Source organism: Hypanus sabinus, chromosome 7, assembly GCF_030144855.1.
Source record: "Hypanus sabinus isolate sHypSab1 chromosome 7, sHypSab1.hap1, whole genome shotgun sequence".
Taxonomy (NCBI): Eukaryota; Metazoa; Chordata; class Chondrichthyes; order Myliobatiformes; family Dasyatidae; genus Hypanus; species Hypanus sabinus.
The window spans coordinates 48,820,375-48,845,090 of record NC_082712.1 but is presented as its reverse complement, the minus strand read 5'-3'; the positions used below and the strand labels follow the sequence as shown (position 1 = coordinate 48,845,090).

The following is a 24,716-nucleotide window of genomic DNA, read 5'->3' as shown; positions in this document are numbered from 1 at the left end:
GGCAGCATTCCACTAGTTGGCTTATCTCACTACACCCCCAATCTTAAAGTTGATGCTGCTTTGCTCATTTCTATAGATGCTGTGTCTGTCTCCTGAGTTATTACAGAAGGAAAAAAAAATTTAAGTTCTCCCACAACTTTTTTAGCACTGCACATGGATCTTCCAGAGGACCATTTTTGTCCCTTTCAATTCTTTTGCTGTTAACATACCTGTAGAATCCCTTGGGATTCTCCTCCCCCTTGTCTCCTAGGGCAAGCTCAAGCTGTCTTTTAGACCTCATGATTTTTTTCTTAAGTGTACTCTTGCATTTCTTGTACTCCATAAGCACCTCATTTGTTCCTACCTGCCTATACCAGCTATGCAACTCATTTTTCCCTTAACCAGGGCCTCTATCTCTTGAAAACCAAGTTTCCCTACACTTGTAAACTTTTTTACCTTTTTATTCTCACACGCACTTACAAGCTTTGTACTCTCAAAATTTCACTTGAAGGCCTCCCATTCACCAAGCACACCTTTGCCAGAAAACAGCCTGCCCCAGTCCACACTTGCCCAATCATTTCTGATACCATCAAAATTGGCCTTTCTCCAATTAGAATCTCAATCCACAGACCAGATCTGTCTTGTTACATATTTACTTTGAAACTAATGGCATTGGGGTCACTAGATGCAGAGAGTTCCCCCACACAAACTTCCATCACCTGTACTGTCTCATTCCCTAATAGCAGATCAATTATCACGCACACTTTCTCTGGGACTTCTCTTTATTGATGAAGGAAATTTTTCTGAACACAATTGGTACGCTGTATTCCATCTAGTACTTTTACTGTATGGGAGTCCCAGTCAATATGTGGTAAGTTAAAATCACCTATGACAACTGTTTCTTGCAACAGTCTACAATCTCTCTTCAAATTTGTTCCTTTCAATCCCTTGGACTGTTGGATGGTCTGTAATATAGCCCCACTAATGTGGTCAAACCTTTCTAATTTCTCAGTTCCACCCACAGTGCCTCACTAGATGAGTTCTCCAGTCTGTACTGACTGAGCACTGCCATGACGTTTTCCCTTCCAAGTAATACAACCCGTCCTCCTGTAATCCCTCCCGCTCTGTCGCATCTAAGAATGGCGGAATCCCAGAATGTTAAGCTGCCAGTCCTGCCCCTCCTGCAACCAAGTCTCACTAATGGCTACAAAATGATAATTCCAGGTGTTTATTTATGCCCTGAGCTCATCTGCCTTTCTTGACAGTCAAACACAGCAACCAATAAGCCACGTTGAGCTAGTATGTAATAAAAATAGAAGGACCAGTGTTGTGGGGATGTGATTGGCTGAGGCAACTACAACTTGATAGGAAATCCAACTGCAATTTGCATGCCACACCCCTATAATGAAGCCATATGAAACCAAATTAAGAAAGATATGGGATGATGCCATATCTGTGTTCAAGGATGGCATTGGAAAACTCAAACATATCAAGAGTAAGATGGTCTTAAATGAAAATGCTGCGCACGAGTTTTACAAAGCCTGTCTGGTTCCATATACCATCTGTGATAAAGTAGCCAGTGAGCTAGATCACGTGGAGGCTGAAGGAATTCTTTCCAAGGTTGAGTGGAGCCCATGGGCAACACCGGTGGTCCTAGTTGGTAGGAAGAATGGGTCTTTAGGATCTGTGGTGACTTCAGGGTTCTCATCAGCACAGTACTGAAAGTAGATCAATACCCTCTGCCCAGGATAGAGGATATCTTAACAAACCTTTCTGGAGGAAAACATTTCAGCAAAATGGAGATAGCTAATGCCTACTTGCAGATGGAGATGGAAGAAGAGTGCAAAGTGCTTCTCACAAATGCCACTCCAAAAATAATCTTACTTTAGCAATAAGGGCATTATTGCTAAAGTAAGATTATTTTTGGAGTGGCATTTCACTTGTACTCTGGCAGAAAGCTATGGACCAGGTGCGGCAAGGCTGCCTAGGCAAGTTGTGTTACCTGGATGATGTCATTGTCATTGGTGAGGATGACAAGGAACACCTCCAAAACCTCAAGATAGCGTTAAAAACAGACAGTTGTGGGCTCAGAGCGTGATGTGACAGGAAACCTTTAAAGCAAGAATCAAACAAACAATTGACACATGGATTATATAAGTGTACTGAGAAAATCCAAGCAGTTGTGGATGCCCCAAGGGTGAAGGATGTGTCACAGTTGTCGTCCTTTTTAAGATTTATCAGCTACAGTAACAGGTTCCTGCCAAACCCATCTACTGTATTCCACTCCCTGAACTCATTACAAATTTTTCAATTTAATATCAGAGAATGTATACAGTATACACCCTGAAATTCTTACTCTACGAAGAGATATCCATGAAACAAGAAGCACAGAGGATGAATAACAGTAACATCAGAACCCCAAATCCCCCCACCCTCACTTCCCCCCCATCATGCAAGCAATAACAAAAGCCCCCAAAGAGATATCAATCAGTTAAGGAAAACAGAGTCAAATGAAAGAAAGTTGACTACCTATCAACTATCAGAACCGTTCCAGAAGTTTGAGTCAGCTCCTACAACCACCACCAAGGAGGCCCCAGATCCTGAGATTGCTTCACAGCCACAAGTCTCACCTACCAAGCAGTGGACGATCTTGTCAGGAAAGATGTTATCCCACAAGAGTAAGAAATCCTCCACAGTGATTAAATATTTAGACCTGAATGGAACAACATAAAATTTACTATGCTGTGGATATCTGTACAGGCTGTCCCTGGGTTACGAACGAGTTCCGTTCCTGAGTCCGTCTTTAAGTTGTATTTGTATGTAAATTGGAACAGGTACATCTGGTATTATTCAGTGCTAGTTAGACAAACGTTTGTCTTAGTATATAGTATATATTTTACCTTTCTATGCATATAAAACACTTAAACCTATGTATTTCAACAATTAAACCACTGAGATGCTTAGTAATTATTGTTGCTTTAATCACGGCAGACAAGGCCTTTCACATGCTCCATTATTCTCACTTTATCCTTTACCTGTATCCTTTAAAGTTGTTCCAATCGTTGACCGACCGTAGCCTGAAGTATTTCAAATGACCGATGGCATTTCACCTCTTTCCAGTAGCTTTATTATTTCCACTTTATTTTCAATCGCGATTGTTTTCCGTCAATGGAACAGAAAACTGTGGATTTTATGTTCTATCGCTGAGCAGCAGTGAACCGTCTGATTGACATATCAGAGTTCTTTCTGGGAACTAGTTGACTTGGTTAGCATTTCTGATCTGGCTATTGTTCACGATCGCACTTAATAAAAAAAATACAGTAGCAGCCGTGGGCAGCGGGTCGCTCCGGGTCCTGAAGTCCACCCGCACTGAGACAGGTTAACTGGGACAAGTGGGGGCGGTGCTGACTGGAAAAAGGGAATCAGGGTGAATCTTGCTAAGAAATATTTAAGCCAAATACAAAGTTACACACTCAACACAGTGTTAATGGCAACGACTTAAAATGGCAGACGGCATCGTGATCCAACTTAAAATGGCAGACAGCATTCTCCTCCCTCCGTTTGTAAGTACGAGTTGTCCGTAAGTCAGCTGTTCGTAACTCGGGGACTGCCTGTATATAGTAATTGTGTTATATAATATACTATGTATATACCTGAAGTTGAGATTCATTCTCTATTGAGCTGGAGTTCTTCAAGCAGGGAGGAGTGTTGTGTTCTTGATATTTCAGTAATATTTGAGTGGTCTTGTGTACGTGTGAACCCTTGTATAAGTTTGTGAACCCTTTACAATTATCTGCATTAATTACTTATAAAATGTGGTCTGATTTTCATCGAAGTCACAATAATAAACACAATCTAATGGCACACAAAGAATTGAACTTCTCAATGATACTGAGTACACCATTTAAACAATCACAGTCTGGGTTCAAAAAAGGTACGTGAGCTTCTGGGATAATGCTGTCAATGAGATGAGTTTGGAGGTGTGGGTTGTAGAGGTGCCCTGCCCTATAAATATAAGATACACAAATCCTGCTCTTCTCAAGAAAGATCTGCTTATGAGCACCATGGGTCAAAACAACTTTCAGAGGACCTTAGAAGAGGAAAAATTGTAGAGATGCGTGAAGCTGTAAAAGGCCACAAAAATATTTCGCAAGACCTGAGTGTTCATCGGTCCACAGTAAGGGAAATTGCCTACAAATGGAGAAAATTCAGTACCGTTGCTACTCTCCTTAGGGGTGGGCGTCCTGCAAAGATCATGCGAAGAGCACAATGTTCAATGCTGAAGGAGGTGAAAAAGAACCCAAGGGTAACAGCAAAAGATCTGCAGAAATCTCTAGAACTTGCTAGTCTCTGTTCAAGTGTCCACTGTAAGAAAAACATTGAACAAGAATGGTTTCATTCCAGAACAAAGGAGATGTCCTCCTTCATCAATAGAAGGGGCTTCAGTTCCTCCACCGTCAATGCTGCCTTCGACTGCATTGCTTGTATTTTGCACATGTCTGCCCTTACCCCATCCTTGTACACCCCATCAGGGATAGGGTTCCTCTTGTCCTCACTGATCACCCCACCAGACTTTGCGTCCAGCACATTATTCTCCAAAACTTCCGCCATCTCTAATGGGATCCCACCACCAAGCACATCTTTCCCTCTCCCCCCCCCCCCCCCGCACACACTTTTTGCTTTCCACACGGATCGTTCCCCACGCAGCTCCTTTGTCCATTCATCCCTCCCCACTGATCTTCCTCCTGGCACTTAGCCTTGTAAGTACAACAAGTGCTACACCTGCCCCTACATCTCCTCCCTTGCTACCATTCAGGTCCTAGACAGATGAGGAAAAAATACAAACCTTTTGGCAGAAGTGTGCTACACTATGTTTGGAGGGAAAAGGGCCACTGCACACCAACACCAAAACCTCATCCCAACTGTGAAGCACGGTGGAAGGAGCATCATGGTTTGGGGCTGCTTTGCTATTTCAGAGCCTGGACAGCTTGCAATTATTGAGGGAAAAATGAATTCAAAATTGTATCAAGGAATTTTACAGGAGAATGTCAAGGTAATGGTTCATCACCTGAAGCTTAATAGAAGTTGGATGATGCAACAAGACAATGATCCGAACCCAAGAGTAAATCAACAACAGAATGATTTAAAAAGAAGACAAATTTTATTTGCAATGTCAGAGTCCAGATCTTAACCCAATTGAGATGCTGTGGCATGACCTGAAGAGGGCTATTCATGCAAAGTATCCCAGAAATATTGATGAACTGCAACGGTTTTGTATGAAGGAATGGTATAAAGTTCCCCTTGCAGTTGTTTGAGTCTGATCAGCAGCTACAGGAAACGTTTGGTTACTGGTGCTGAAGGAGGTTCCACCAGTTATTAAATACAAGGGTTCATGTTTTTTTCCAGTTTGACTGAATGATTAAACAATATGTTCAATAAAGACATGAAATGTGCAATTGTTTGTGTGCTATTAGATTAGGCAGATTGTGTTTGTCTATTATTGCAACTTAGATGAAGATCAGACCACATTTTATGAGTAATTACTGCAGAAAACCAGTTAATTGCAAAGGCTTCACAAGCTTTTTCTTGCAACATGTATATATTTGATAAAGTATTATCGTTCATTTAAACAAATAATTATGGGTTGTACGTATACATGAATTGCATTCATCATCTTGCTACCACGTGATACACATGCACCTCGCTGAAAGTAAAGTCTAGGGTAGACGTGCATTTTGGGCTCCAGTGTCTTCTAAATTAGTTTAATGTTCTGAAGTTAGAAACTATAACAATAAGGAATTGCACTGTTCCCACCCCGCAGAAGAAAGCAAATTCAATCTCCAGCCGGTCTCCCAAACGTTGTATGTGTTAGGTGTCCTTAAGTAGGTGTTTGTAACTGTAGGATGGCCTTTAGACTGTATTCTATCAAGGTTTTTGGGGGGGTTTGTGGAGATGGTTTGGGGATAGAGAGGGGAGTTAGGCGTCAGATCTTTAGAGACAGTGATGTGGGGGAATTAGAGGACAGCCCAGAATCTTAAGTCTCTGCTCCACGTTCGAAGGCCAGTGATGCAGGCATGGGCATCATTGGGAAGACCCACGTGTTGTTGGTGGGTTCTCGAGCAGGCAGGAGGAATGCTGACCCTGTGGTGTTGTGTATTGGTGAGAACAAGTGTTTGAGGATGAATGATAAGTCTGTGAATCTCAGAGTCTGCTGGGGGAGTCAGAGGCTTACTGTCTATATGACCAAGTACTCATCTGTGTCCGAATCCAGTTCTTGCTGGAGACTGAAGAATACAGACAGCCTTAGGGTTAGTGGACTGTGTACATGCGTTCGTGGGTGGGGGGGGGGGGGGATAGGGCTTATTTCACTGTTGCTTTTGTGACTTGTGTATTGCTGTGTTGGCACCAGAATACGTGGCAACATTCATCCTCTGCCTACAGCACAGCGTTGGGTATGTTAGATGTTAATGCTAACAAAGTATTTCACTGTGTTTTGATGTACACCTGATAAATGAACTTGAATCTTGAATCTTTTATCAGTATTGTATCTTACAAATTAGGAGCAGGAATACAGCAATGTGGCCCCTCAAATCTGCTCTCCACTCACTAATAGATTCTGATGCAACTTTACTGCTCCCCTGAGTTGGTGATTATAGATACGACTTAGGAACAGGCTTCTATAATAGACATTCTTCTTTCAGTCTATACATTATTCATCTATATTGAAATTTTGTGTTTTACTTTTTCCAATGTTTTTTTCTTTTTTCTGTATGTCTTACTTCCCTACTGCCATTCTATGTTGCTCCCATGCCAACTCCACTAAATCTTAGTCTTATCCTTGCTCAGGAGACGAGTATGGAGAAACAACACTCACAAGCAAAGTTGCAGAAGGCCATTGGTAAATCGTTCAGGATCAATGATCCTGTGAGCACTGGATCTAATCTACTGATTTCCCATCTGGGAATAGTGGGGGGAGACTGAGCAGCTGGCTGGAGTAGTGGTTTCTAAGGGCTCTCCCATTCTTGGAATGGCAAGACATGGCATCATGAATGTTCCATCTGGGTCCATGGATGCTGAGTATTTCCTTGAGGCTGGCATTTGGGCTTGGTGAGGGTGAAGTGGGTCGGGGCATGGGGAGAGTGAAGCCAGGATGCGATTGTGGGGAAAGCACTGGTGTTTTGATGTTCAGGGCAGCAGTGAGTCCAGTCCCCATGGGACGATCGCCTCAGGAACAGGTGTAGTGCAGGAGGAGAGCCTGAAATCTAAGGTAAGTACAGTGCAGGTCACCTCGGTGGGCACTAGAGAAATAACATTTATTGGCTATGTATGTCCAGAGTCAGGTACCTACATGATTCAACTTGCCAAAGATACATTGCACAGGTTATTCAATACATTCCAGTCGTATATTGGGATTGTTTTGTCAACAAATGCATAGTGAATTGACAAATATAAGAAATATACTGATTGTATTTCTTGTGTGTGTGTGTATACACACACACACTCTTAAAAAATTCTGGAGTGATGTAAAACAACTCCAAAGTAGCAATTGTTATGTTTCACTCCTGGAAAAAAAGTTATTTTCTTTAAAAAAAAGTACAAGTACAGCTCAAAGTACAGGTGGTATGCAGGACTGAAAGTTCTGAAAGTTTGTTGCTGCAATAAGACAAGTAGCTGTGAAACAGATGGCACTAACTTTCTACTTTCTGTGAAATTTGGGAGAGAAAGATATAATTTTGGCCACAACCTGATAACTACTACATTACTTAACTACGTTGGGAATGTAAAACCAAGAATAATAGTATCCTTGCATCACCATTGAAAGCAAAATTTCAACTGCCTCAGTGCTACTGCATATTTGGACCTTCCACTTAAAATAATAATCTGTTCATTCTTTGAATTTTAGTACTTTAAAACTGAATTCAAATAATCAAATCAATATTCAGAGCTGCTTCTGTGATAAATGTAGCTTGACTTGAAATTACCGTTTTTATTTTACCAAAATATATTCCTGAATTGGTATCTATTAACTGCAAAGAGTGAAACATTGAGTGCACACTCAGCCAGTTCTCTTAGTACGTTACTAAGTTCTCCTAGAGAAAGATCTAAATCTTTTTAGATTTACCTCATTACCACTTTGTGGTATTTTAGTAATTTGTTTTTAATGTGTAAGTGAGATCAGTGGATTCGATTTTGTTTTCTTTTCCCCCCGTAGGTGAAAATGAAATCCTTACCAGTCTGCACAAGATTGCAAGCAAGAATAAAATCTGGAGATCTTACATTGGAATGGGCTATTACAACTGCTCAGTACCACAAGCAATTCTCCGCAACTTGCTAGAGAATGCAGGATGGTAATGCAAAAGCTTTCTCTTTTTATATGTATGACACCTCAGGTGGTTAAATTCAGGAGTGGTTACCCCCCTTTTAGTAGAGTGCATAACAGAAATGCTTGGTGTATGTTCTATAATTCATAGAAATCCCTGGCTATGAACCCTCGAGACCTTGCAAGATGCACACAAAGTGCTGGAGGAGCTCAGCAGGTAAAGTAGCATCTATGTAGGGAAGTGGGCAGTGGATTCTGGATGAAGTGTCTGAACTGAAACACTGATTATTCCTTTCGTGGATAATGCCCGAGTCACAGAGTGCCCCCAACACATTGTGTGTCACTCTAGATTCCAACATCTGTAACCTCTTGCGTCTCTTTCCTTGCAAGATAGATAGACAACTCTCTCTGCAGAATAATTGGAGTCTGTAGCCTTGAGTCAGAGAGGGGTAAAAATGTTTTAGTGCTTCCTATCTCCATTTTGTTTGCAGTATAGTTGCAACACTCTATCATTGCTCACCTGACGGTAAGGAGGAAGAAGTTTAAAGGGAATCTGAGGAAGGATTTTTAACCTAGTTAGTGATAGGAATCTGAATGCACTGCCAATTGGGTAGTCTCAAACCCCTCAAGATGTATCCAGGTGAGGAGATGAATTGAAAAGGTGTGGAGTAATTATTGGAGAATGGGATTAGTGTAGATAGGTCATTGATGGATGTGGAGTGCTGAGGAACTGGTTTCTGAGCCTTGTACCTCCGTCACTTTAAGACAGTCTTTCTTAACCTTTATGCCCTGAAGAAACCATTTGAGTAATTTTCAGGTCTCGAGGAACCCCTGCGTAAAAATTATATCTACAGTTCACAGTACGTTAGTGTGATCACTGAGTTGTAGATATAATAATCTAAAAATAATCACCAATGTTCTTTTGAGTAGAGAATGAATTTTTAGCCAACCTTTCTGGGGAAAAAAAAAGAGGTAGTTAAGTTTAGCTTATCTTTCTTCAAATTAATCTCTTTCTTTCCCTTTCATATATTTTTAAAAATCATAAGGCAAACATAATTAAATTTTGGTACATTACTGGCTTAAGTCAAAATGGGATTTAATTTTTCTAAAGGTAAGCACGGTAGATTTACTTTGAATAAAGGCTGCAAATTGATTTTAATTAAAAGCTTTACTATTTGATTTGAGATTCCAATAGTTGTTTAAAATAATGAGCACTTTTACATGTCATATGGCTGTGATTTGTAGTTAAGTGTCTTTTCGGTTTTGCTGGTGCCATTGCTGCATTAGTAAGTTGTTTGCTACAGTCTAGGCTCAATGAAATAGGGGTTAATAAAATCTTTTTTTTAAATGGCATAAGAAATAACTAAATGTGAAAGCCGCAAAACAAAAATGACAAATTCACAATAAAATTCACTTCTTGCCTCCTCATCCCCCTTTTGTGACATTTACAACAACAGCAAAGTGGCAGGCCAGCAGCGGAGTTAAGGCGAGTAAAAAAAATTCCTTCTTTAGAATGAAAATTTCCCTCTAATTTTCTATAATATGTTCATTCCTATAATGTGCTGACTGGCACATCCTCGGCTGCAGGAGTATGTGCTGAGGGACGCACTGAAACTTGGTGCAGCCACCGCAAAGGGCCTGGTGGGGAAGGACCACAGTTTACGTTTCTTCTCCCGCAGGAGTTGAGGGGTAGAGGGCTGGGGTGTACACCCCTCAACAAGAGTATGTAAATATGGAATAACAGAGTGCCACATGGGTGGCAAACAGTGTGGAAATGTAAAGACCGCAATGGAAATGTTTGTAAAGGACGGAGAGTCATTAAATGGTTTATTGTATATAATTTTATTTTTGAATAAAGTCTATTTTGTTTAATAAAAAAAATGTTCATTCCTATAAGTCAGTTGGTGGCGCATAAGGAGAAGTTGAGGGAGTTAACTCAGGAGGGAGAGGTGGAGGACGAGTCCATTCAATGCTCAGAAAATGCACTTCACACTCATCAGCCTCCCGTCCTCCCCTCTGTGCAATACAGCACTCACCAATTATCAGCCTCCCGTCCTCCCCTCTGTGCAATACAGCACTCACCAATTATCAGCCTCCCGTCCTCCCCTCTGTGCAATACAGCACTCACCAATTATCAGCCTCCCGTCCTCCCCTCTGTGCAATACAGCAATCACCAATTATCAGCCTCCCGTCCTCCCCTCAGTGCAAAACAGAACTCACCAATTATCAGCCTCCTGTCCTTCCCTCAGTGCAATACCGCACTCACCAATTATCAGCCTTCCGTCCTCCCCTCAGTGCAATACAGCACACCAATTATCAGCCTCTCGTCCTCCCCTCTGTGCAATACAGCAATCACCAATTATCAGCCTCCCGTCCTCCCCTCAGTGCAAAACAGAACTCACCAATTATCAGCCTCCTGTCCTTCCCTCAGTGCAATACCGCACTCACCAATTATCAGCCTCCCGTCCTCCCCTCTGTGCAATACAGCACTCACCAATTATCAGCCTTCCGTCCTCCCCTCAGTGCAATACAGCACTCACCAATTATCAGCCTCCCGTCCTTCCCTCTGTGCAATACAGCACTCACCAATTATCAGCCTTCCGTCCTCCCCTCAGTGCAATACAGCACTCACCAATTATCAGCCTCTCGTCCTCCCCTCTGTGCAATACAGCACTCACCAATTATCAGCCTCCCGTCCTCCCCTCTGTGCAATACAGCACTCACCAATTATCAGCCTCCCGTCCTCCCCTCTGTGCAATACAGCACTCACCAATTATCAGCCTCCCGTCCTCCCCTCTGTGCAATACAGCACTCACCAATTATCAGCCTCCCATCCTCCCCTCTGTGCAATACAGCACTCACCAATTATCAGCCTTCCGTTCTTCCCTCAGTGCAATACAGCACTCACCGCACTCACCAATTATCAGCCTCCCGTCCTCCCCTTAGTACAATACAGCACTGGGCTGCTCGGTCACTGCCCAACACTGTAAGCATTAACATTGTTCCTTGCGCCGTTCAAAAATCAATGTTTTTTTAAAATCACAATCTCTTGTGGAAACTTGGTTGAAAAACGCTGCTCTGAGATTCAGAGGATTGGAAAATAGACAAAGAGTGCAAACATCAGTTCCAATTTATTCACAGTTAGAACAGAACATCGGTCAGAACAGCACAGGAGCAGGCCGTTGGCCATCAGACAGAACAGGAACAGGCCTTTGACCATCAAACAGAACAGGAACAGGCCTTTGACCATCGGACAGGACAGAACAGGAACAGGCGTTTGACCATCGGACAGGACAGAACAGGAACAGGCCTTTGACCATCGGATAGGACAGCACAGGAACAGGCCTTTGACCATCGGATAGGACAGCACAGGAACAGGCCTTTGACCATCGGATAGGACAGCACAGGAACAGGCCTTCAACCATCGGACAGGACAGCACAGGAACCAGGTCTACAATATCTTTGCTGTGAATGATGTCAAATTAAACTGATCCCTGGTGCATACACATGATCTTATAGCTCTCCTATCCTGAATACTCATGTACCTATCTAAAAACCTCTTAAACATCACCACTAGAAAAGGAGATCAGGACTAACTAAACCACATCTGCTTGGGGTTAGGTGCTGATGCCTAAAGGATAGTGGCCTTCGTGTTAGCTCTGCAATGGCATGCGATCAATTCACATCTCTGAATGATGCACATAAAATCATTTGTCTGGGAAGACAGTCCAGAATGGTCCTAATTATGGATAATAAATTTTGATCCTTAAATTCTTATCTCTAATTTCCCTAACATGGTCCTGTAGTGGAATAAGAAATGATGGTTGCTAACTTTGCTGCAGCAATTGTTCCAGCATTTTTGAGGGATTTAAGAAGGATTCTGATTTCCTTTTAAAATTCTAGTGGTTCTCCTCCTGCAGGATAGGAGGATGTGGGTCAAACATGGGCAAATGGACCAGTTGGACTGAAGGGTCAGTTTCCATATTGTACCAGTCGACCACCTGGAGTCTGGCAGTCGGTAATCTGGTTCCACTACTGGTTCAGAAATGATATTCACCAGCCTAGTTTCAAATTTACTGCGTCGCCACTATTTTGGTGATGCCATTAGCCCAGTCAGCTGTTGACATGGTCTTTAAACGAAGCAAGTTGTTGTTCTATGTAATCCTGCCTTTATATTTATAACCTGTGCTTATCTCGCACCAGTCATGTCTTCACTGAATGAAGGAAGTGCTTCTCATGGTGTAAACTGCAAACACCATACGTTATCTATATAAGGTCGAAGTTCTGAAAAACAACTCGCCAGTAGTGTATCTGTGAAAAGCATAGGCGACCTGTATCACATTGATTCTTCCATAGTTTATGATATAAAGAAACAAAACAAAAAGTTGCTGCAGTTCTTTGCTGACAGCGAATCAGAAGAACAAATGTGCATGAGGAAAACGATGGAAGATGTTCACAATGAGATCTCATAAATTGGTTTAAGCTCCACATCAGCGAAGTTGTCAGGAGAGATGGTGAAGGAACAAGCGAAATCATTTCATGAAGAATTAGGACTAGATTATGAGTGTGTTCAGAGTGAGGGGTGGCTTCGGCATTTCAAGCAGCAACATGACATAAAATTTCATGTAGGGTGTGGCGTGACAAGGGGGCAGCTGCTGAGTTTGTTGATGAGGTAGCTGTTAATTTCTGATGAAAATCTGAGTACCGAGTACTGTCCTACAATGTGGACAAAACCACCTTATTTTGGCATTGTACTCTGAGATGATCACTGACTACAGAGGATGCAGAATCACCAATCGGTTATAAAGCGTCAAAAGATGATGTCAACACGCGTGAATCTGCAGATGCTGGAAATAAATAAAAACACAAAATGCTGGCAGAACTCAGCAGGCCAGACAGCATCTATGGGAGGAGGTAGTGACGATGTTGGGCTGATGTCACTCTGTTGGGCTGCTCTAACGCTGCAGGAGCCCACATGTGGACGTTGCTAGTCATCAGCAAAAGTTTACGTCCCAGAGCTTTCAAAGGTATGATGCAGTTTCCAGTAATTTGTCATGTCGCCAACAAAAGATGGACAACAGCTGACATTTCATTGGAATGATCATTGTTCCAGAAGCAAGAACTCACTGTGGCTCTGTTGGTCCAGACAAAAATTATCTGATAATGCTGATTTTAGGTAACTGCTCTCTGCATCCAAAAGCAGAATTCTTGGTAAAGAACAATGTTTACAGTATCTACCTGCAACCAAACTGTATATCATTAAATTGAACCCTTGGACAATGGAATATTATGCTCTTTGAAGGCTAAATATTGCTCCCTGTTCATGAAGTGGTTATTGAGTGCAGTTGGCTCTGGCAGACCAGTGCAGGAATTTTGAAAGCATTTATGATTTATGAATGAACGGCATAAATTGTGGACAGGTTCAATGTTCCAGTCTGCACCTGGTGAGGAAATTGGAAATGACTTTATAGGATTTAAGGTTTCAAAGCAAAAACAGATTGTACCTGACCTGCTTTCTTATGCTAAAGATCAAAGTAATCCTGCTGCAAAGGATACTGCATCAAGGATGGATGATGATAAACGTTAACGAGTGGATAGGTATTGATGATAATGAACCTGTTCATCATTATACTGATGCTAAAATTGTGCAGATGGCTGTAAATCCCGGGACAAAAGACAGTTGGGGAGAAGGTAGTGAGGACAATGAGAACGAGATAGCTGAAGGAATGTCCATTGATAGGTTAATTTGTCTGTCTGATAAAAAGGTCTCAGGCAACACAGTTTTATTACTGAACAAGGAATGATGAATGTGTGTATGTTGCAAAATAAGCTCATCAAAGAAAGACCAAAATAAATGAAACAGGTTAGTTTGCAGGATGTTTTCAGGAAAAAAAAGCTACAAAAAGTGCAAAACAGGAGTCAACTCTTGAAAATTCAGCGCCGTCAACTTCGGCTCACTCAGATGTGCTGCCACCACCAAGGCTAGTTCTTGAAGATGCTGTCCCAACTCCACCACCACTAGCAGGTCATGAGGATTCGATCGTTTTTCAAGATGAAACAAGACAATCCTGATAACATCCGCTTTCAGACGTGTGACTTGGCTTCGTAGTACAATCCAACTCTTTACTTTGGAGATGGCAATAACCAACCTTATGATGTAAGTAAATTCAGATACTTTGTTAGGTATTTTTTAACTGAAGCTGTTTTTTTTTAACTGATCGGGGCAGAGAGGCTAGACTGCGCTGGTGCGTGACGTCACGCGCCAAAGGTTTAAAAAGGAGAGGAAGTTTTCAACGGTTATTTAAATCGAAGCAAGAGACGGAGAGGGAAAAGGTAAAAGAGGCAGAGGCAGAAATAGACAGGAGTTTCAGGGAGATAGTCACCCCTACGAGTCAGGAGACAGGTAGATGGGTGACTGTCAGGAGAAGGAAGGGAAATAGACAGGAAGAGCAGAGCACCCCTGAGGCAGTTCCCATCAACAATAAGTATACCGTTTTGGATACTGTTGCTGGGGATGACTGACCAGGGACAAGCTGCAGTGGTTGCGTCTCTGGCACCGAGACTGGACCCTCAGCTCAGAAGGGAAGGAGGGAAAAGAGGAGAGCAGTAGTGTTAGGGGATTTGATAATTAGGGGGACAGATAGGAGGTTCTGTGGAAGAGATCGAGAGTCCCGGATGGTCTGTTGCCTCCCTGGTGCCAGGGTCCGCGATATCTTGGATCGAGTTCTCAGTATTCTCAAGAGGGAGGCTCAGCAGCCAGATGTCGTGGTCCATGTAGGGACCAATGATGTGGGTAGGAAGAGTGAGGAGGTCCTGAAAGGTGAGTTTAGGGAGCTAGGTGCCAAGTTGAAGGACAGGACCTCCAGGATAGCAATCTCAGGATTGCTACCAGTGTCACGTGCAGGTGGGTTTAGAAATAGTAAGATAGTGCAGATCAACACATGGCTGAAGACATGGTGCAGTAGGGAGGGCTTCAGATTTATAGATAATTGGGCAGTTTTCCAGGGAAGGTGGGACCTGTTCCGGCGGGACGGTTTACATCTGAACTGGAGGGGGCCAAATATTCTTGCAGGTAGGTTTGCTAGAGAGGCTCCAGTGGATTTAAACTAGATACGAGGGGGGAGGGCAACCAGCGTGTGGGAACAGATGTATGGGAAAAGGAAGAAAAAGAAGACAGTAAAGTTCTTTGTACTGTTAAAGATAAACAGAGAGGAAGAGGTAGAGAATTTCTTAGATGCATTTATTTTAATGCAAGGAGCATTGTAAGAAAGGTGGATGAGCTTAGAGCATGGATTGATACCTGGAAATATGATGATGTAGCTATTAGCGAAACATGGTTGCAGGAGGGGTGTGATTGGCAACTAAATTTTTCTGGATTACATTGCTTCAGGTGTGATAGAATTGGAGGGACAAGAGGGGGAGGTGTTGTGTGGCTTGTCAGAGAAAATATTACAGCGGTGTTTTGGCAGGATGGATTAGAAGGCTCATCTAGAGAGGATAATTGGGTGTAATTGAGGAATGGGAAAGGTGTAGTAACACTTATAGGGGTATATTATAGACCACCTAATGGGGAGCGAGAATTGGAGGAGCAAATTTGCAAGGAGATAGCAGATATTTGTAGTAAGCACAGTGTGGTGATTATGGGAGATTTTAATTTTCCACACATAGACTGGGAAGCCCTTACTGTAAAAAGGATGGATGGTTTGGAGTTTGTAAAATGTGTGCAGGATAGTTTTTTTGCAGCAGTACATAGAGGTGCCGACTAGAGAAGGAGCAGTGTTGGATCTTCTGTTATGGAATGAAATAGGTCAGGTGACGGAGGTATGTGTTAGGGAGCACTTTGGGTCCAGTGATCACAATACCATTAGTTTCAATATAATTATGGAGAAGAGTAGGACTGGACCCAGGGTTGAGATTTTTGATTGGAGAAAGGCTAACTTTGAGGAGATGCAAAAGGATTTAGAAGGAGTGGATTGGGAGAATTTGTTTTATGGGAAGGATGTAATAGAGAAATGGAGGTTATTTAAAAGAGAAATTTTGAAGGTATAGAATCTTTATGTTCCTGTTAGGCTGAAAGGGAAGGTTAAAAGTTTGAGAGAGTCATGGTTTTCAAGGGATATTGAAACTTGGTTAGAAAAAAGAGAGATATCTATAATATAGGCAGCATGGATTAAATGAGGTGCTCGAGGAATATAAAGAATGTAAGAAGAATCTTAAGAAAGAAATTAGAAAAGCTAAAAGAAGATACAAAGTTGGTTTGGCAAGTAAGGTGAAAATAAATCAGAAAGGTTTCTACATTTATATTACATTTCCAGAAAAGTTGGGATATTTTCCAAAATGCAATAAAAACAAAAATCTGTGATACGTTAATTGATGTGAACCCTTATTTAACTGACAAAAGTACAAAGAAAAGATTTTCAGTAGTTTTACTGACCAACTTAATTGTATTTTGTAAATATACACAAATATAGAATTTGATGGCTGCAACACACTCAACAAAAGTTGGGACAGAGTTAAAATAAGATTGAAAAGTACACAGGATATTCAAGTAACACCGGTTTGGAAGACTCCACATTAAGCAGGTTAATTGGTAGCAGGTGAGGTATCATGACTGGGTATAAAAGTAGAGTCCATCAAAGGCTCAGTCTTTGCAAGCAGGGATGGGTGTGGCTTACCCCTTTGCACCGAAATGCATGAGAGAATTGTTAGTCATTTCAAAAGGAACATTTACCAACACAAGAGTGCAGAGAATTTGGGTCTTTCAACATCTACAGTACGTAATATTGTGAAAAGATTCAGAGTCATGTCAGTGCGTAAAGGGGAAGGGCGGAAACCACTGTTGAATGCACGTGATCTTTGAGCCCTCAGGTGGAACTGCCAAAGAAACCGTCATGCTACTGTGACAATTATAGCCACCTGGGCTGGGGAGTACTTTGGAAAACCATTGTCACTTAACACAGTCCGTGGCTGCATCCAGAAATGCAACTTGAAACTGTAATACGCAAGGAGGAAGCCATACATCAACTCTATGCAGAAACGCCGGTGAGTTCTCTGGGCCCGAGCTCATCTCAGATGGACCAAAAGACTGTGGAACCGTGTGCTGTGGTCAGATGAGTCCACATTTCAGCTAGTTTTTGGAAAAAACGGGCGTCGAGTTCTCCGTGCCAAAGATGAAAACTACTATCCTGATTGTTATCAGCGAAAGATGCAAAAGCCAGCATCTGTGATGGTATGGGGGTACATCAGTGCCCACGGCATGGGTGAGTTGCATGTATGTGAAGGTACCATTGACTCTGAGGCGTATATTAGGATTTTAGAGAGATACATGTTGCCATCAAGGCGACGTCTCTTCCCGGGACGTCCATGCTTATTTCAGCAGGACAATGCCAGACTACATTCTGCACGGGCTACAACGGCGTGGCTTTGTAGACACAGAGTGTGTGTGCTTGACTGGCCTGCTGCCAGTCCAGATCTATCTCCTATTGAAAATGTATGGCGCATCATGAAGAGGAGAATCAGACAATGGAGACCACGGACAGTTGAGCAGCTGAAGTCTTATATCAAGCAAGAATGGACAAAATTTCCAGTTGCAAATCTGCTTATAGTTAGTATCCTTGGTTCCAAAACGATTAAAAGGAAAGGTGATGTAACACAATGGTAAACATGCCTCTGTCCCAACTTTTGTTGAGTGTGTTGCAGCCATCAAATTCTAAATTTGTGTATATTTTCAAAATACAATTAAGTTGGTCAGTAAAACTATTGAAAATCTTTTCTTTGTACTTTTGTTAGTTAAATAAAGGTTCACATGAATTAACATATCACAGATTTTTGTTTTCATTGCATTTTGGAAAATATCCCAACTTTTCTGGAAATGAGGATTATATTAGCAAAAGGATAGTGAGGGATAAAATTGGTCCCTCAGAGAATCAGAGTGGACAGCTATGTGTGGAGCCGAAAGAGATGCGGGAGATTTTGAACAATTTCTTTTCTTCAGTATTCACAAAGGAGAAAGATATTGAATTGTGTAAGGTAAGGGAAACAAATAGGGAAGTTATGGAAGCTATGACGATTAAAGAGGAGCAAGTACTGGCACTTTTAAGGAATATAAAAGTGGATAAATCTCCGGGTCCTGACAGGATATTTCCTAGGACCTTGAGGGAAGTTAGTGTAGAAATAGCAGGGGCTCTGACAGAAATATTTCAAATGTCATTCGAAATGGGGATGGTGCCGGAGGATTGGCGTATTGCTCATATGGTTCCATTGTTTAAAAAGGGTTCTAAAAGTAAACCTAGCAATTATGGATCTGTCAGTTTGACGTCAGTGGTGGGTAAATTAATGGAAAGAATTCTTAGAGATGGTATATATAATTATCTGGATAGACAGGGTCTGCTTAGCGTCAGCATGGATTTGTGTGTGGAAGGTCATGTTTGACAAAACTTCCTGAATTTTTTGAAGAGGTTACTAGGAAAGTTGACAAGGGTAAAACAGTGGATGTTGACTGTATGGACCAGTAAGGATTTTGACAAGGTTCCGCATGGAAGGTTAGTTAGGAAGGTTGAATTGTTAGGTATTAATATTGAAGTAAAATGGATTCAACAGTGGCTAGATGAGAGATGCCAGAGAGTAGTCGTGGATAACTATTTGTTAGGTTGGAGGCCGGTGACGAGTGTTGTGCCTCAGGGATCTGTATTGGGTCCAGTGTTGTATATCATATACATTAATGATCTGGATGATGGGGTGGTAAATTGGATTAGGAAGTATGCAGATGATACTAAGGTAGGTGGCGTTGTGGATAATGAAGTAGGTTTTCAAAGCTTGCAGAGAGATTTAGGCCATTTAGAAGATTGGGCTGAACGATGGCAGATGGAGTTTAATGCTGATAAGTGTGAGATGCTACATTTTGGTAGGAATAATCCAAATAGGACATATATGGTAAATGGTAGGACATTGAAGAATGCAGGAGAACAGAGTGATCAAGGAATAATGGTGCATAGTTCCCTGAAGGTGGAATTTCACATGGATAGGGTGGTGAAGAAAGCTTTTGGTATGCTGACCTTTATAAATCAGAGCATTGAGTATAGGAGTCGGGATGTAATGCAAAAATTGTACAAGACATTGGTAAGGCTGAATTTGGAGTATTGTGTACAGTTCTGGTCACTGAATTATAGGAAATATGTCAATAAAATAGAGAGTACAGAGAAGATTTTCTAGAATGTTACCTGGGTTTCAGCACCTAAGTTACAGGGAAAGGTTGAACAAGTTAGGTCTTTATTCTTTGGAACGTAGAAGGTTGAGGGGGGACTTGATAGAGATATTTAAAATAATGAGGGGGATAGATCGAGTTGACGTGGATAGGCTTTTTCCATTGAGAGTAGGGGAGATTCAAACAAGAGGATGTGATTTAAGAGTTAAGGGGCAAAAGTTTAAGGGTAACACGAGGGGGAATTTCTTTACTCAGAGAGTGGTAGCTGTGTGGAACAAGCTTCCAGTAGAAGTGGTAGAGGCAGGCTCAGTATTGTCATTTAAAGTAAAATTGGATAGGTATATGGACAGGAAAGGAATGTAGGGTTATGGGCTGAGTGTGGGTCAGTGGGACTAGGTGAGAGTAAGCGTTCAGCACGGACTAGAAGGGTCGAGATGGCCTGTTTCCATGCTGTTATGGTTATATGGTTATTTTGCCTGTACTGTACTTAAATAAATTTCATTTGCTTTTCATTTGTCATTCCTCTTTACTGTATATTATCCAACTTGTGTAATTTACAGGGTACTTTAATGGTAGGGTGAAGTGATCATCAAGTAGATTAGAGGCGTTTATTTACTTAATCTTCACCTAACCACCTGTGATTCAGCAAGATCACTAATCCAGCACTGCACAGGTCCCAATCATTCTGGATTTGTCGGCTTGTATTACTCTATAACCTTTTGATGCAGCAACCCTATTCATCTTACTTCAAAATTATCTTCAGAATTATTTCAAATTATATTAATGTGTGTGGATAGAAAAACTTGCTATTTTAGGTGTAATGTGATTTTTGTATCAATGAAATTTAGGAAGTAGATTGGCTTGCTGATATTTTAGTCCATTCCAAATGCTTTTAAAAATGCAGTCTGGTGGAATTTGGCTGGTTAGGTGCTTTCTGACAGGGCAGATATGACAGGCTAGTGGCTATCTGTTGCAGCATTAAAGAGTTGTCAAATATTACATTTTGTTCATCAATGCCACCACTCTGCTATGCCTACAGCATAACCAGGTTTGCCTTTGTCTGTGTCGCTTTGTACAGTTGTTGTCTGTGCTCATTTCCAAACTTTTTTTAAAAGTGCTTCTGCCACTACAATCCCTGTACACTTGGTCCTTATTATCCTCTGATACACTATCCACAGTTCTGCATACAGTATTCAGCACCCCTCCCCAGAAATTTTCATGTTTTATTGTTTTACAACATCCAATCACAGTGGACTTAATTTGGTTTTTTTTGGACACTGATCAACAGAAGAAGACCCTTTCGTGTCAAAGTGAACACAGATCTCTATAAAGTGATCAAAATTAATTACAAATATAAAACACAAAATAATTGATTGCATTTGTATTTGCACCCTTTAATGTGACGCACCAAATCATCACTGGTGCAAGCCACGTGGTTTTGGAAGTCACATAATTAGTTAAATGGAGATCACCTGTGTGCAGTCAAGGTGTATCAATTGATAGTGGTAAAAATACACCTGTATCTGGAATGTCCACCTGTTGGTGAATTAGTGTCCTGGCACGTACAACGAGTGTTGCCCGGGCACTTCGTCAGTCACAGCTTTATGGGAGAGTGGCAAAGAGAAAGACTCTGTTGAAATCAACTCACATGAAATCTTGATTAGAGTTTGCCAGAAGGTATGTGGGAGACTCTGGAGTCAGCTGGAAGAAGGTTCTTATGGTCTGATGAAACCAAAATTGAGCTTTTTGGCCATCAGACTAAACGCTCTGTTTGGCATAAGTCAAACACTGCACATCATCAAAAGCACAGCATTGCTACTGTGAAGCATGGTGGTGGCTGTATCATGCTGTGTGGATACATCACTGCTGAAGGCCGTGGAAGGCTAGTGAAGGTAGAGGGTAAAATAAAATCAGAAAAATACAGGAAAACCTGATGTAGTCTGTAAGAGAACTGCGACTTGTGAGAAGATTTCTTTTCCAGCAAGATAATGACCTCAAGCATGAAGCCAAAGCCATACAGGAATGGCTTAAAAACAACAAAGTTAATGTCCTTCAGTGGCCATGTCAGAGTCCAGACCTCAACTCAATTTAGAATTTATGGCTGGACTGGAAAAGTGCTGTTCACGCATGATCCCCATGCTGTCTGACAGAGCCTGAACAGTTTTGTAAGAAAGAATGGGGGAAAATTGCAATGTCCAGATGTGCAAAGTTGATAGAGACCTATCCACACAGACTCTACTGAATACTGACTTGAAGGGGGTGAGTAATTATGCAATCATTTATTTTGTGTTTAATAATTGTAATAAATTTAGACCAATTTGCAGAAATTTGTTTTCACTTTGACACAAAAGCGTCTTTTTCTGTTGATCAGTGCCAAAAAAGCCAAATTAAATCCACTGTGATTTGGTGTTGTAAAACAATAAAACATGAAAACTTCCAAGGAGCGGGCCGCTGAATACATTTTCTAAGTACTGTATTTATGAAATTGGGCTCAGGCCCCATCTTGAAATTTTTTTGATCAAATGTATCTGTACTTGTGCATTGATTGAGGAACCAGTCATTGTCTTTCCAAATATAGTGATCAGCTTCCAAACCTCTTCTGAGAGAGCAGTTGTTGTTTATGCTGCTGCACCTTGTTATTTAAATATTCATCACTTCTTCCAGCATCTGTATATTGAATTGATTTTTTTGTGAAGTAATGTCACTTTCTGTTAGGTATTCAAATAATTTGATGTATTTGTTAAATGTGTGTAAAAAGCTACAACACCATTACAGAACATTTATGATTTATTTAGGTGGAGACTTGGGTGAATTGAAGAGGGCCTTGGTATTAAAAATCAGCAATTTTTATCATGTGTGAGAATTCTGTTTCCCTAGCCCTCAGATATCAAAGACTTTGCTGTTTATGTAGAAAATGTAGTTCAAAAATGCCTTGAATTAGTATTTAAAAGAATTGAATAACTTGGTGGTTAAGAATACTGGATAAACACATAGAGATCCATTCTCTCTCTGGACTTAGCGGTTGCTTTCCACCATGACAGCTGAGGAATTTAAAATCAAATTAAAAAAAAATACGTCAGCGCTGTGAAAGGAATCTGCCATCCTTGTTGGTCAGGTCGGTTTTACACAGACCCATCAGCGTGGCTGACTTGTAAATGTCATGTCAGTTTGGAGGCAAAGGAGGAATGACAATAAAATGGCAAGTTGCCAGATTGCACCCAGTTTTACTTTTCTTCAAGGCTGTGATGTCCTTCTTGATAATTTCAATCCGTCACATTTCAAGATGTGGACATTAGTGGGCAGGCAGTGATTTATCGTTCTTCCCAGGTTACCCTTGAGGTGGTGGGCCCTAGCTGAAGGTATTCAGAGTGCTGCTGGGATTTCCAAGATTTCGATCTAGCCAGAGTGAAGGAATGACAAGGTATTTCCCAGTGAGAATGGTGAACATTTCAGAGCAGAATCTGTGGTGGGGGGGGGGGGGGGAGTGTTCCTGTGCACCAATGCTAAAACCCCCCCATTTGATATCAGACACTGTGGCTTTGAAAGGTGCTCTCAGAGTAACCTGGGCTCAGTCATTTGATTAAATGATCAACTTCCACCTTAACTATATTTACGGACTTGGCCTCCACTGCAGTCTGTAGCAGAGCATTCCACAGATTCACTACTCTCTGGCTAAAAAAAAACCTCCTTAACTTTGTTCCAAGGAGTTCAGGAGAATGGGGCGGGGGGGGGGGGTGGGGGGGGGGAAGGAGATCTCAAAGAAACATCCCAAGTGTTAAAGTCCTGTACAGATTAGATATGGCAAAGTTATTTCCCATGGTAGGGGAGTCTAGGATTGAAGGACGTTCATTTAGAACAGGGATGCGGAGAAATTACTTTAGTCAGATGGTGGTAAATCTGTGGAATTTGTTGCCCTAAGGGGTGTTTTTAAGGGAGAGATGGATAGATTCTTGATTAGCCAGGGCATCAAAGAGTATGGGGAGAAGGCAGGGGAGTGGGGATGACTGGAAGAATTGGATCAGCCCATGATTGAATGGTGGAGCAGACTCAATGGGCCAAATGGCCTACTTTTGCTCCTATATCTTACGGTCTTAAAAGGTTGCCCTCAATTTTGAGGCTGTTCCCTTTAGTTCTGGATACCCCCACCAGAGGAAACATCCTCTCCATATCCACCTTATCCAGTCCTTTCAACAATCGGTAGGTTTCAATGAGATCCCCACACATTCTTCATGAGTAGCAGCTCAGCTTTCTGAGGAGATTAAAAGGGAAAATGAAGGACTATAATCTGCCTTCAGGTAATGAATGAGTTTTGCTTTTACAGAAGTCGATAAGTCAGATAATACACAAAAGTCACTCAGTTGTAGTCACATTATTCTAATGGATGGCATTTTAAGCATATCAGACTGAAAGAACAAATACTCAAGGGGAGAGAGGAATCTAGTTCTGCTGTCAGTAGGTATGATTGAGTGCATGTACTTACGTCAGACTTTTGAATTTAATATTGTGGGAGTTCGGAGTGTCCATAAGTTGTGTTTTCATAACCCAGAGATGGTGTACAATGACATGGATTTCATCTACCCTGACATGAAGAATCACTGATAATAATATTGATATTGTAATGATATAATTATATTACAGTGTATATGTGTGTGTGTGTGTGTGTGATGTATGTGTCTATAATAATGTGTGTATATGTATGTACTATATACATATGTACTTTTTTTGCAGCACCAGAGCACCAGTATAGTGTAAGCCATAAAAATTACTAGAAGTAGCAAAATGCATAATTAACAAGGTAGTGTTCATGGACCATTCAGAAGTCTGATGGTGGTGGTGTGGGTCTTCAGGTTTCTCTACCTCCTTCCAATGGTAACAAGTTAAGGGCTGTGAAAAGTGGGGATGATGTGGAAATCACACTGGGCATGTGGAAAGGATGCCAGTGGGAGAGCAGTTTGGAAGCAATTATAATAATTCGGTTACATGATCAGGAAAAGGGCAAAAGTGCACTCTGTACAAAGTATTTAAATTAAAGCTGTGTTTACTAGGCTGTATGTTGAGAGGTGTGCAGGGTAGAAGGTTTATATAAAGAAAAGTAGCTTGCTGCAGATGGGAAGGGCTCAGTGCATCAGAAGGCATTTTTAAAACAAAAATGCAGGAGTGAAAATAGAAAGTATAGGAGGTAGTGGGTTCATGGAAAGTTATTTTAAATGTGTG

At 41.5% G+C, this 24,716-nt stretch overlaps 1 protein-coding gene across 1 annotated transcript in view; it reads left to right on the top strand.

Annotated features, from left to right (window-relative positions):
* gldc (glycine dehydrogenase (decarboxylating)) overlaps positions 1–24,716 on the top strand; it is a 206,309-nt gene that overhangs the window by 55,686 nt on the left and 125,907 nt on the right. The window contains exon 3 of the mRNA XM_059974643.1: positions 8,192–8,327. Coding sequence (XP_059830626.1) covers positions 8,192–8,327 — 136 coding nt within the window. The remainder of the gene's footprint in view (positions 1–8,191; positions 8,328–24,716) is intronic.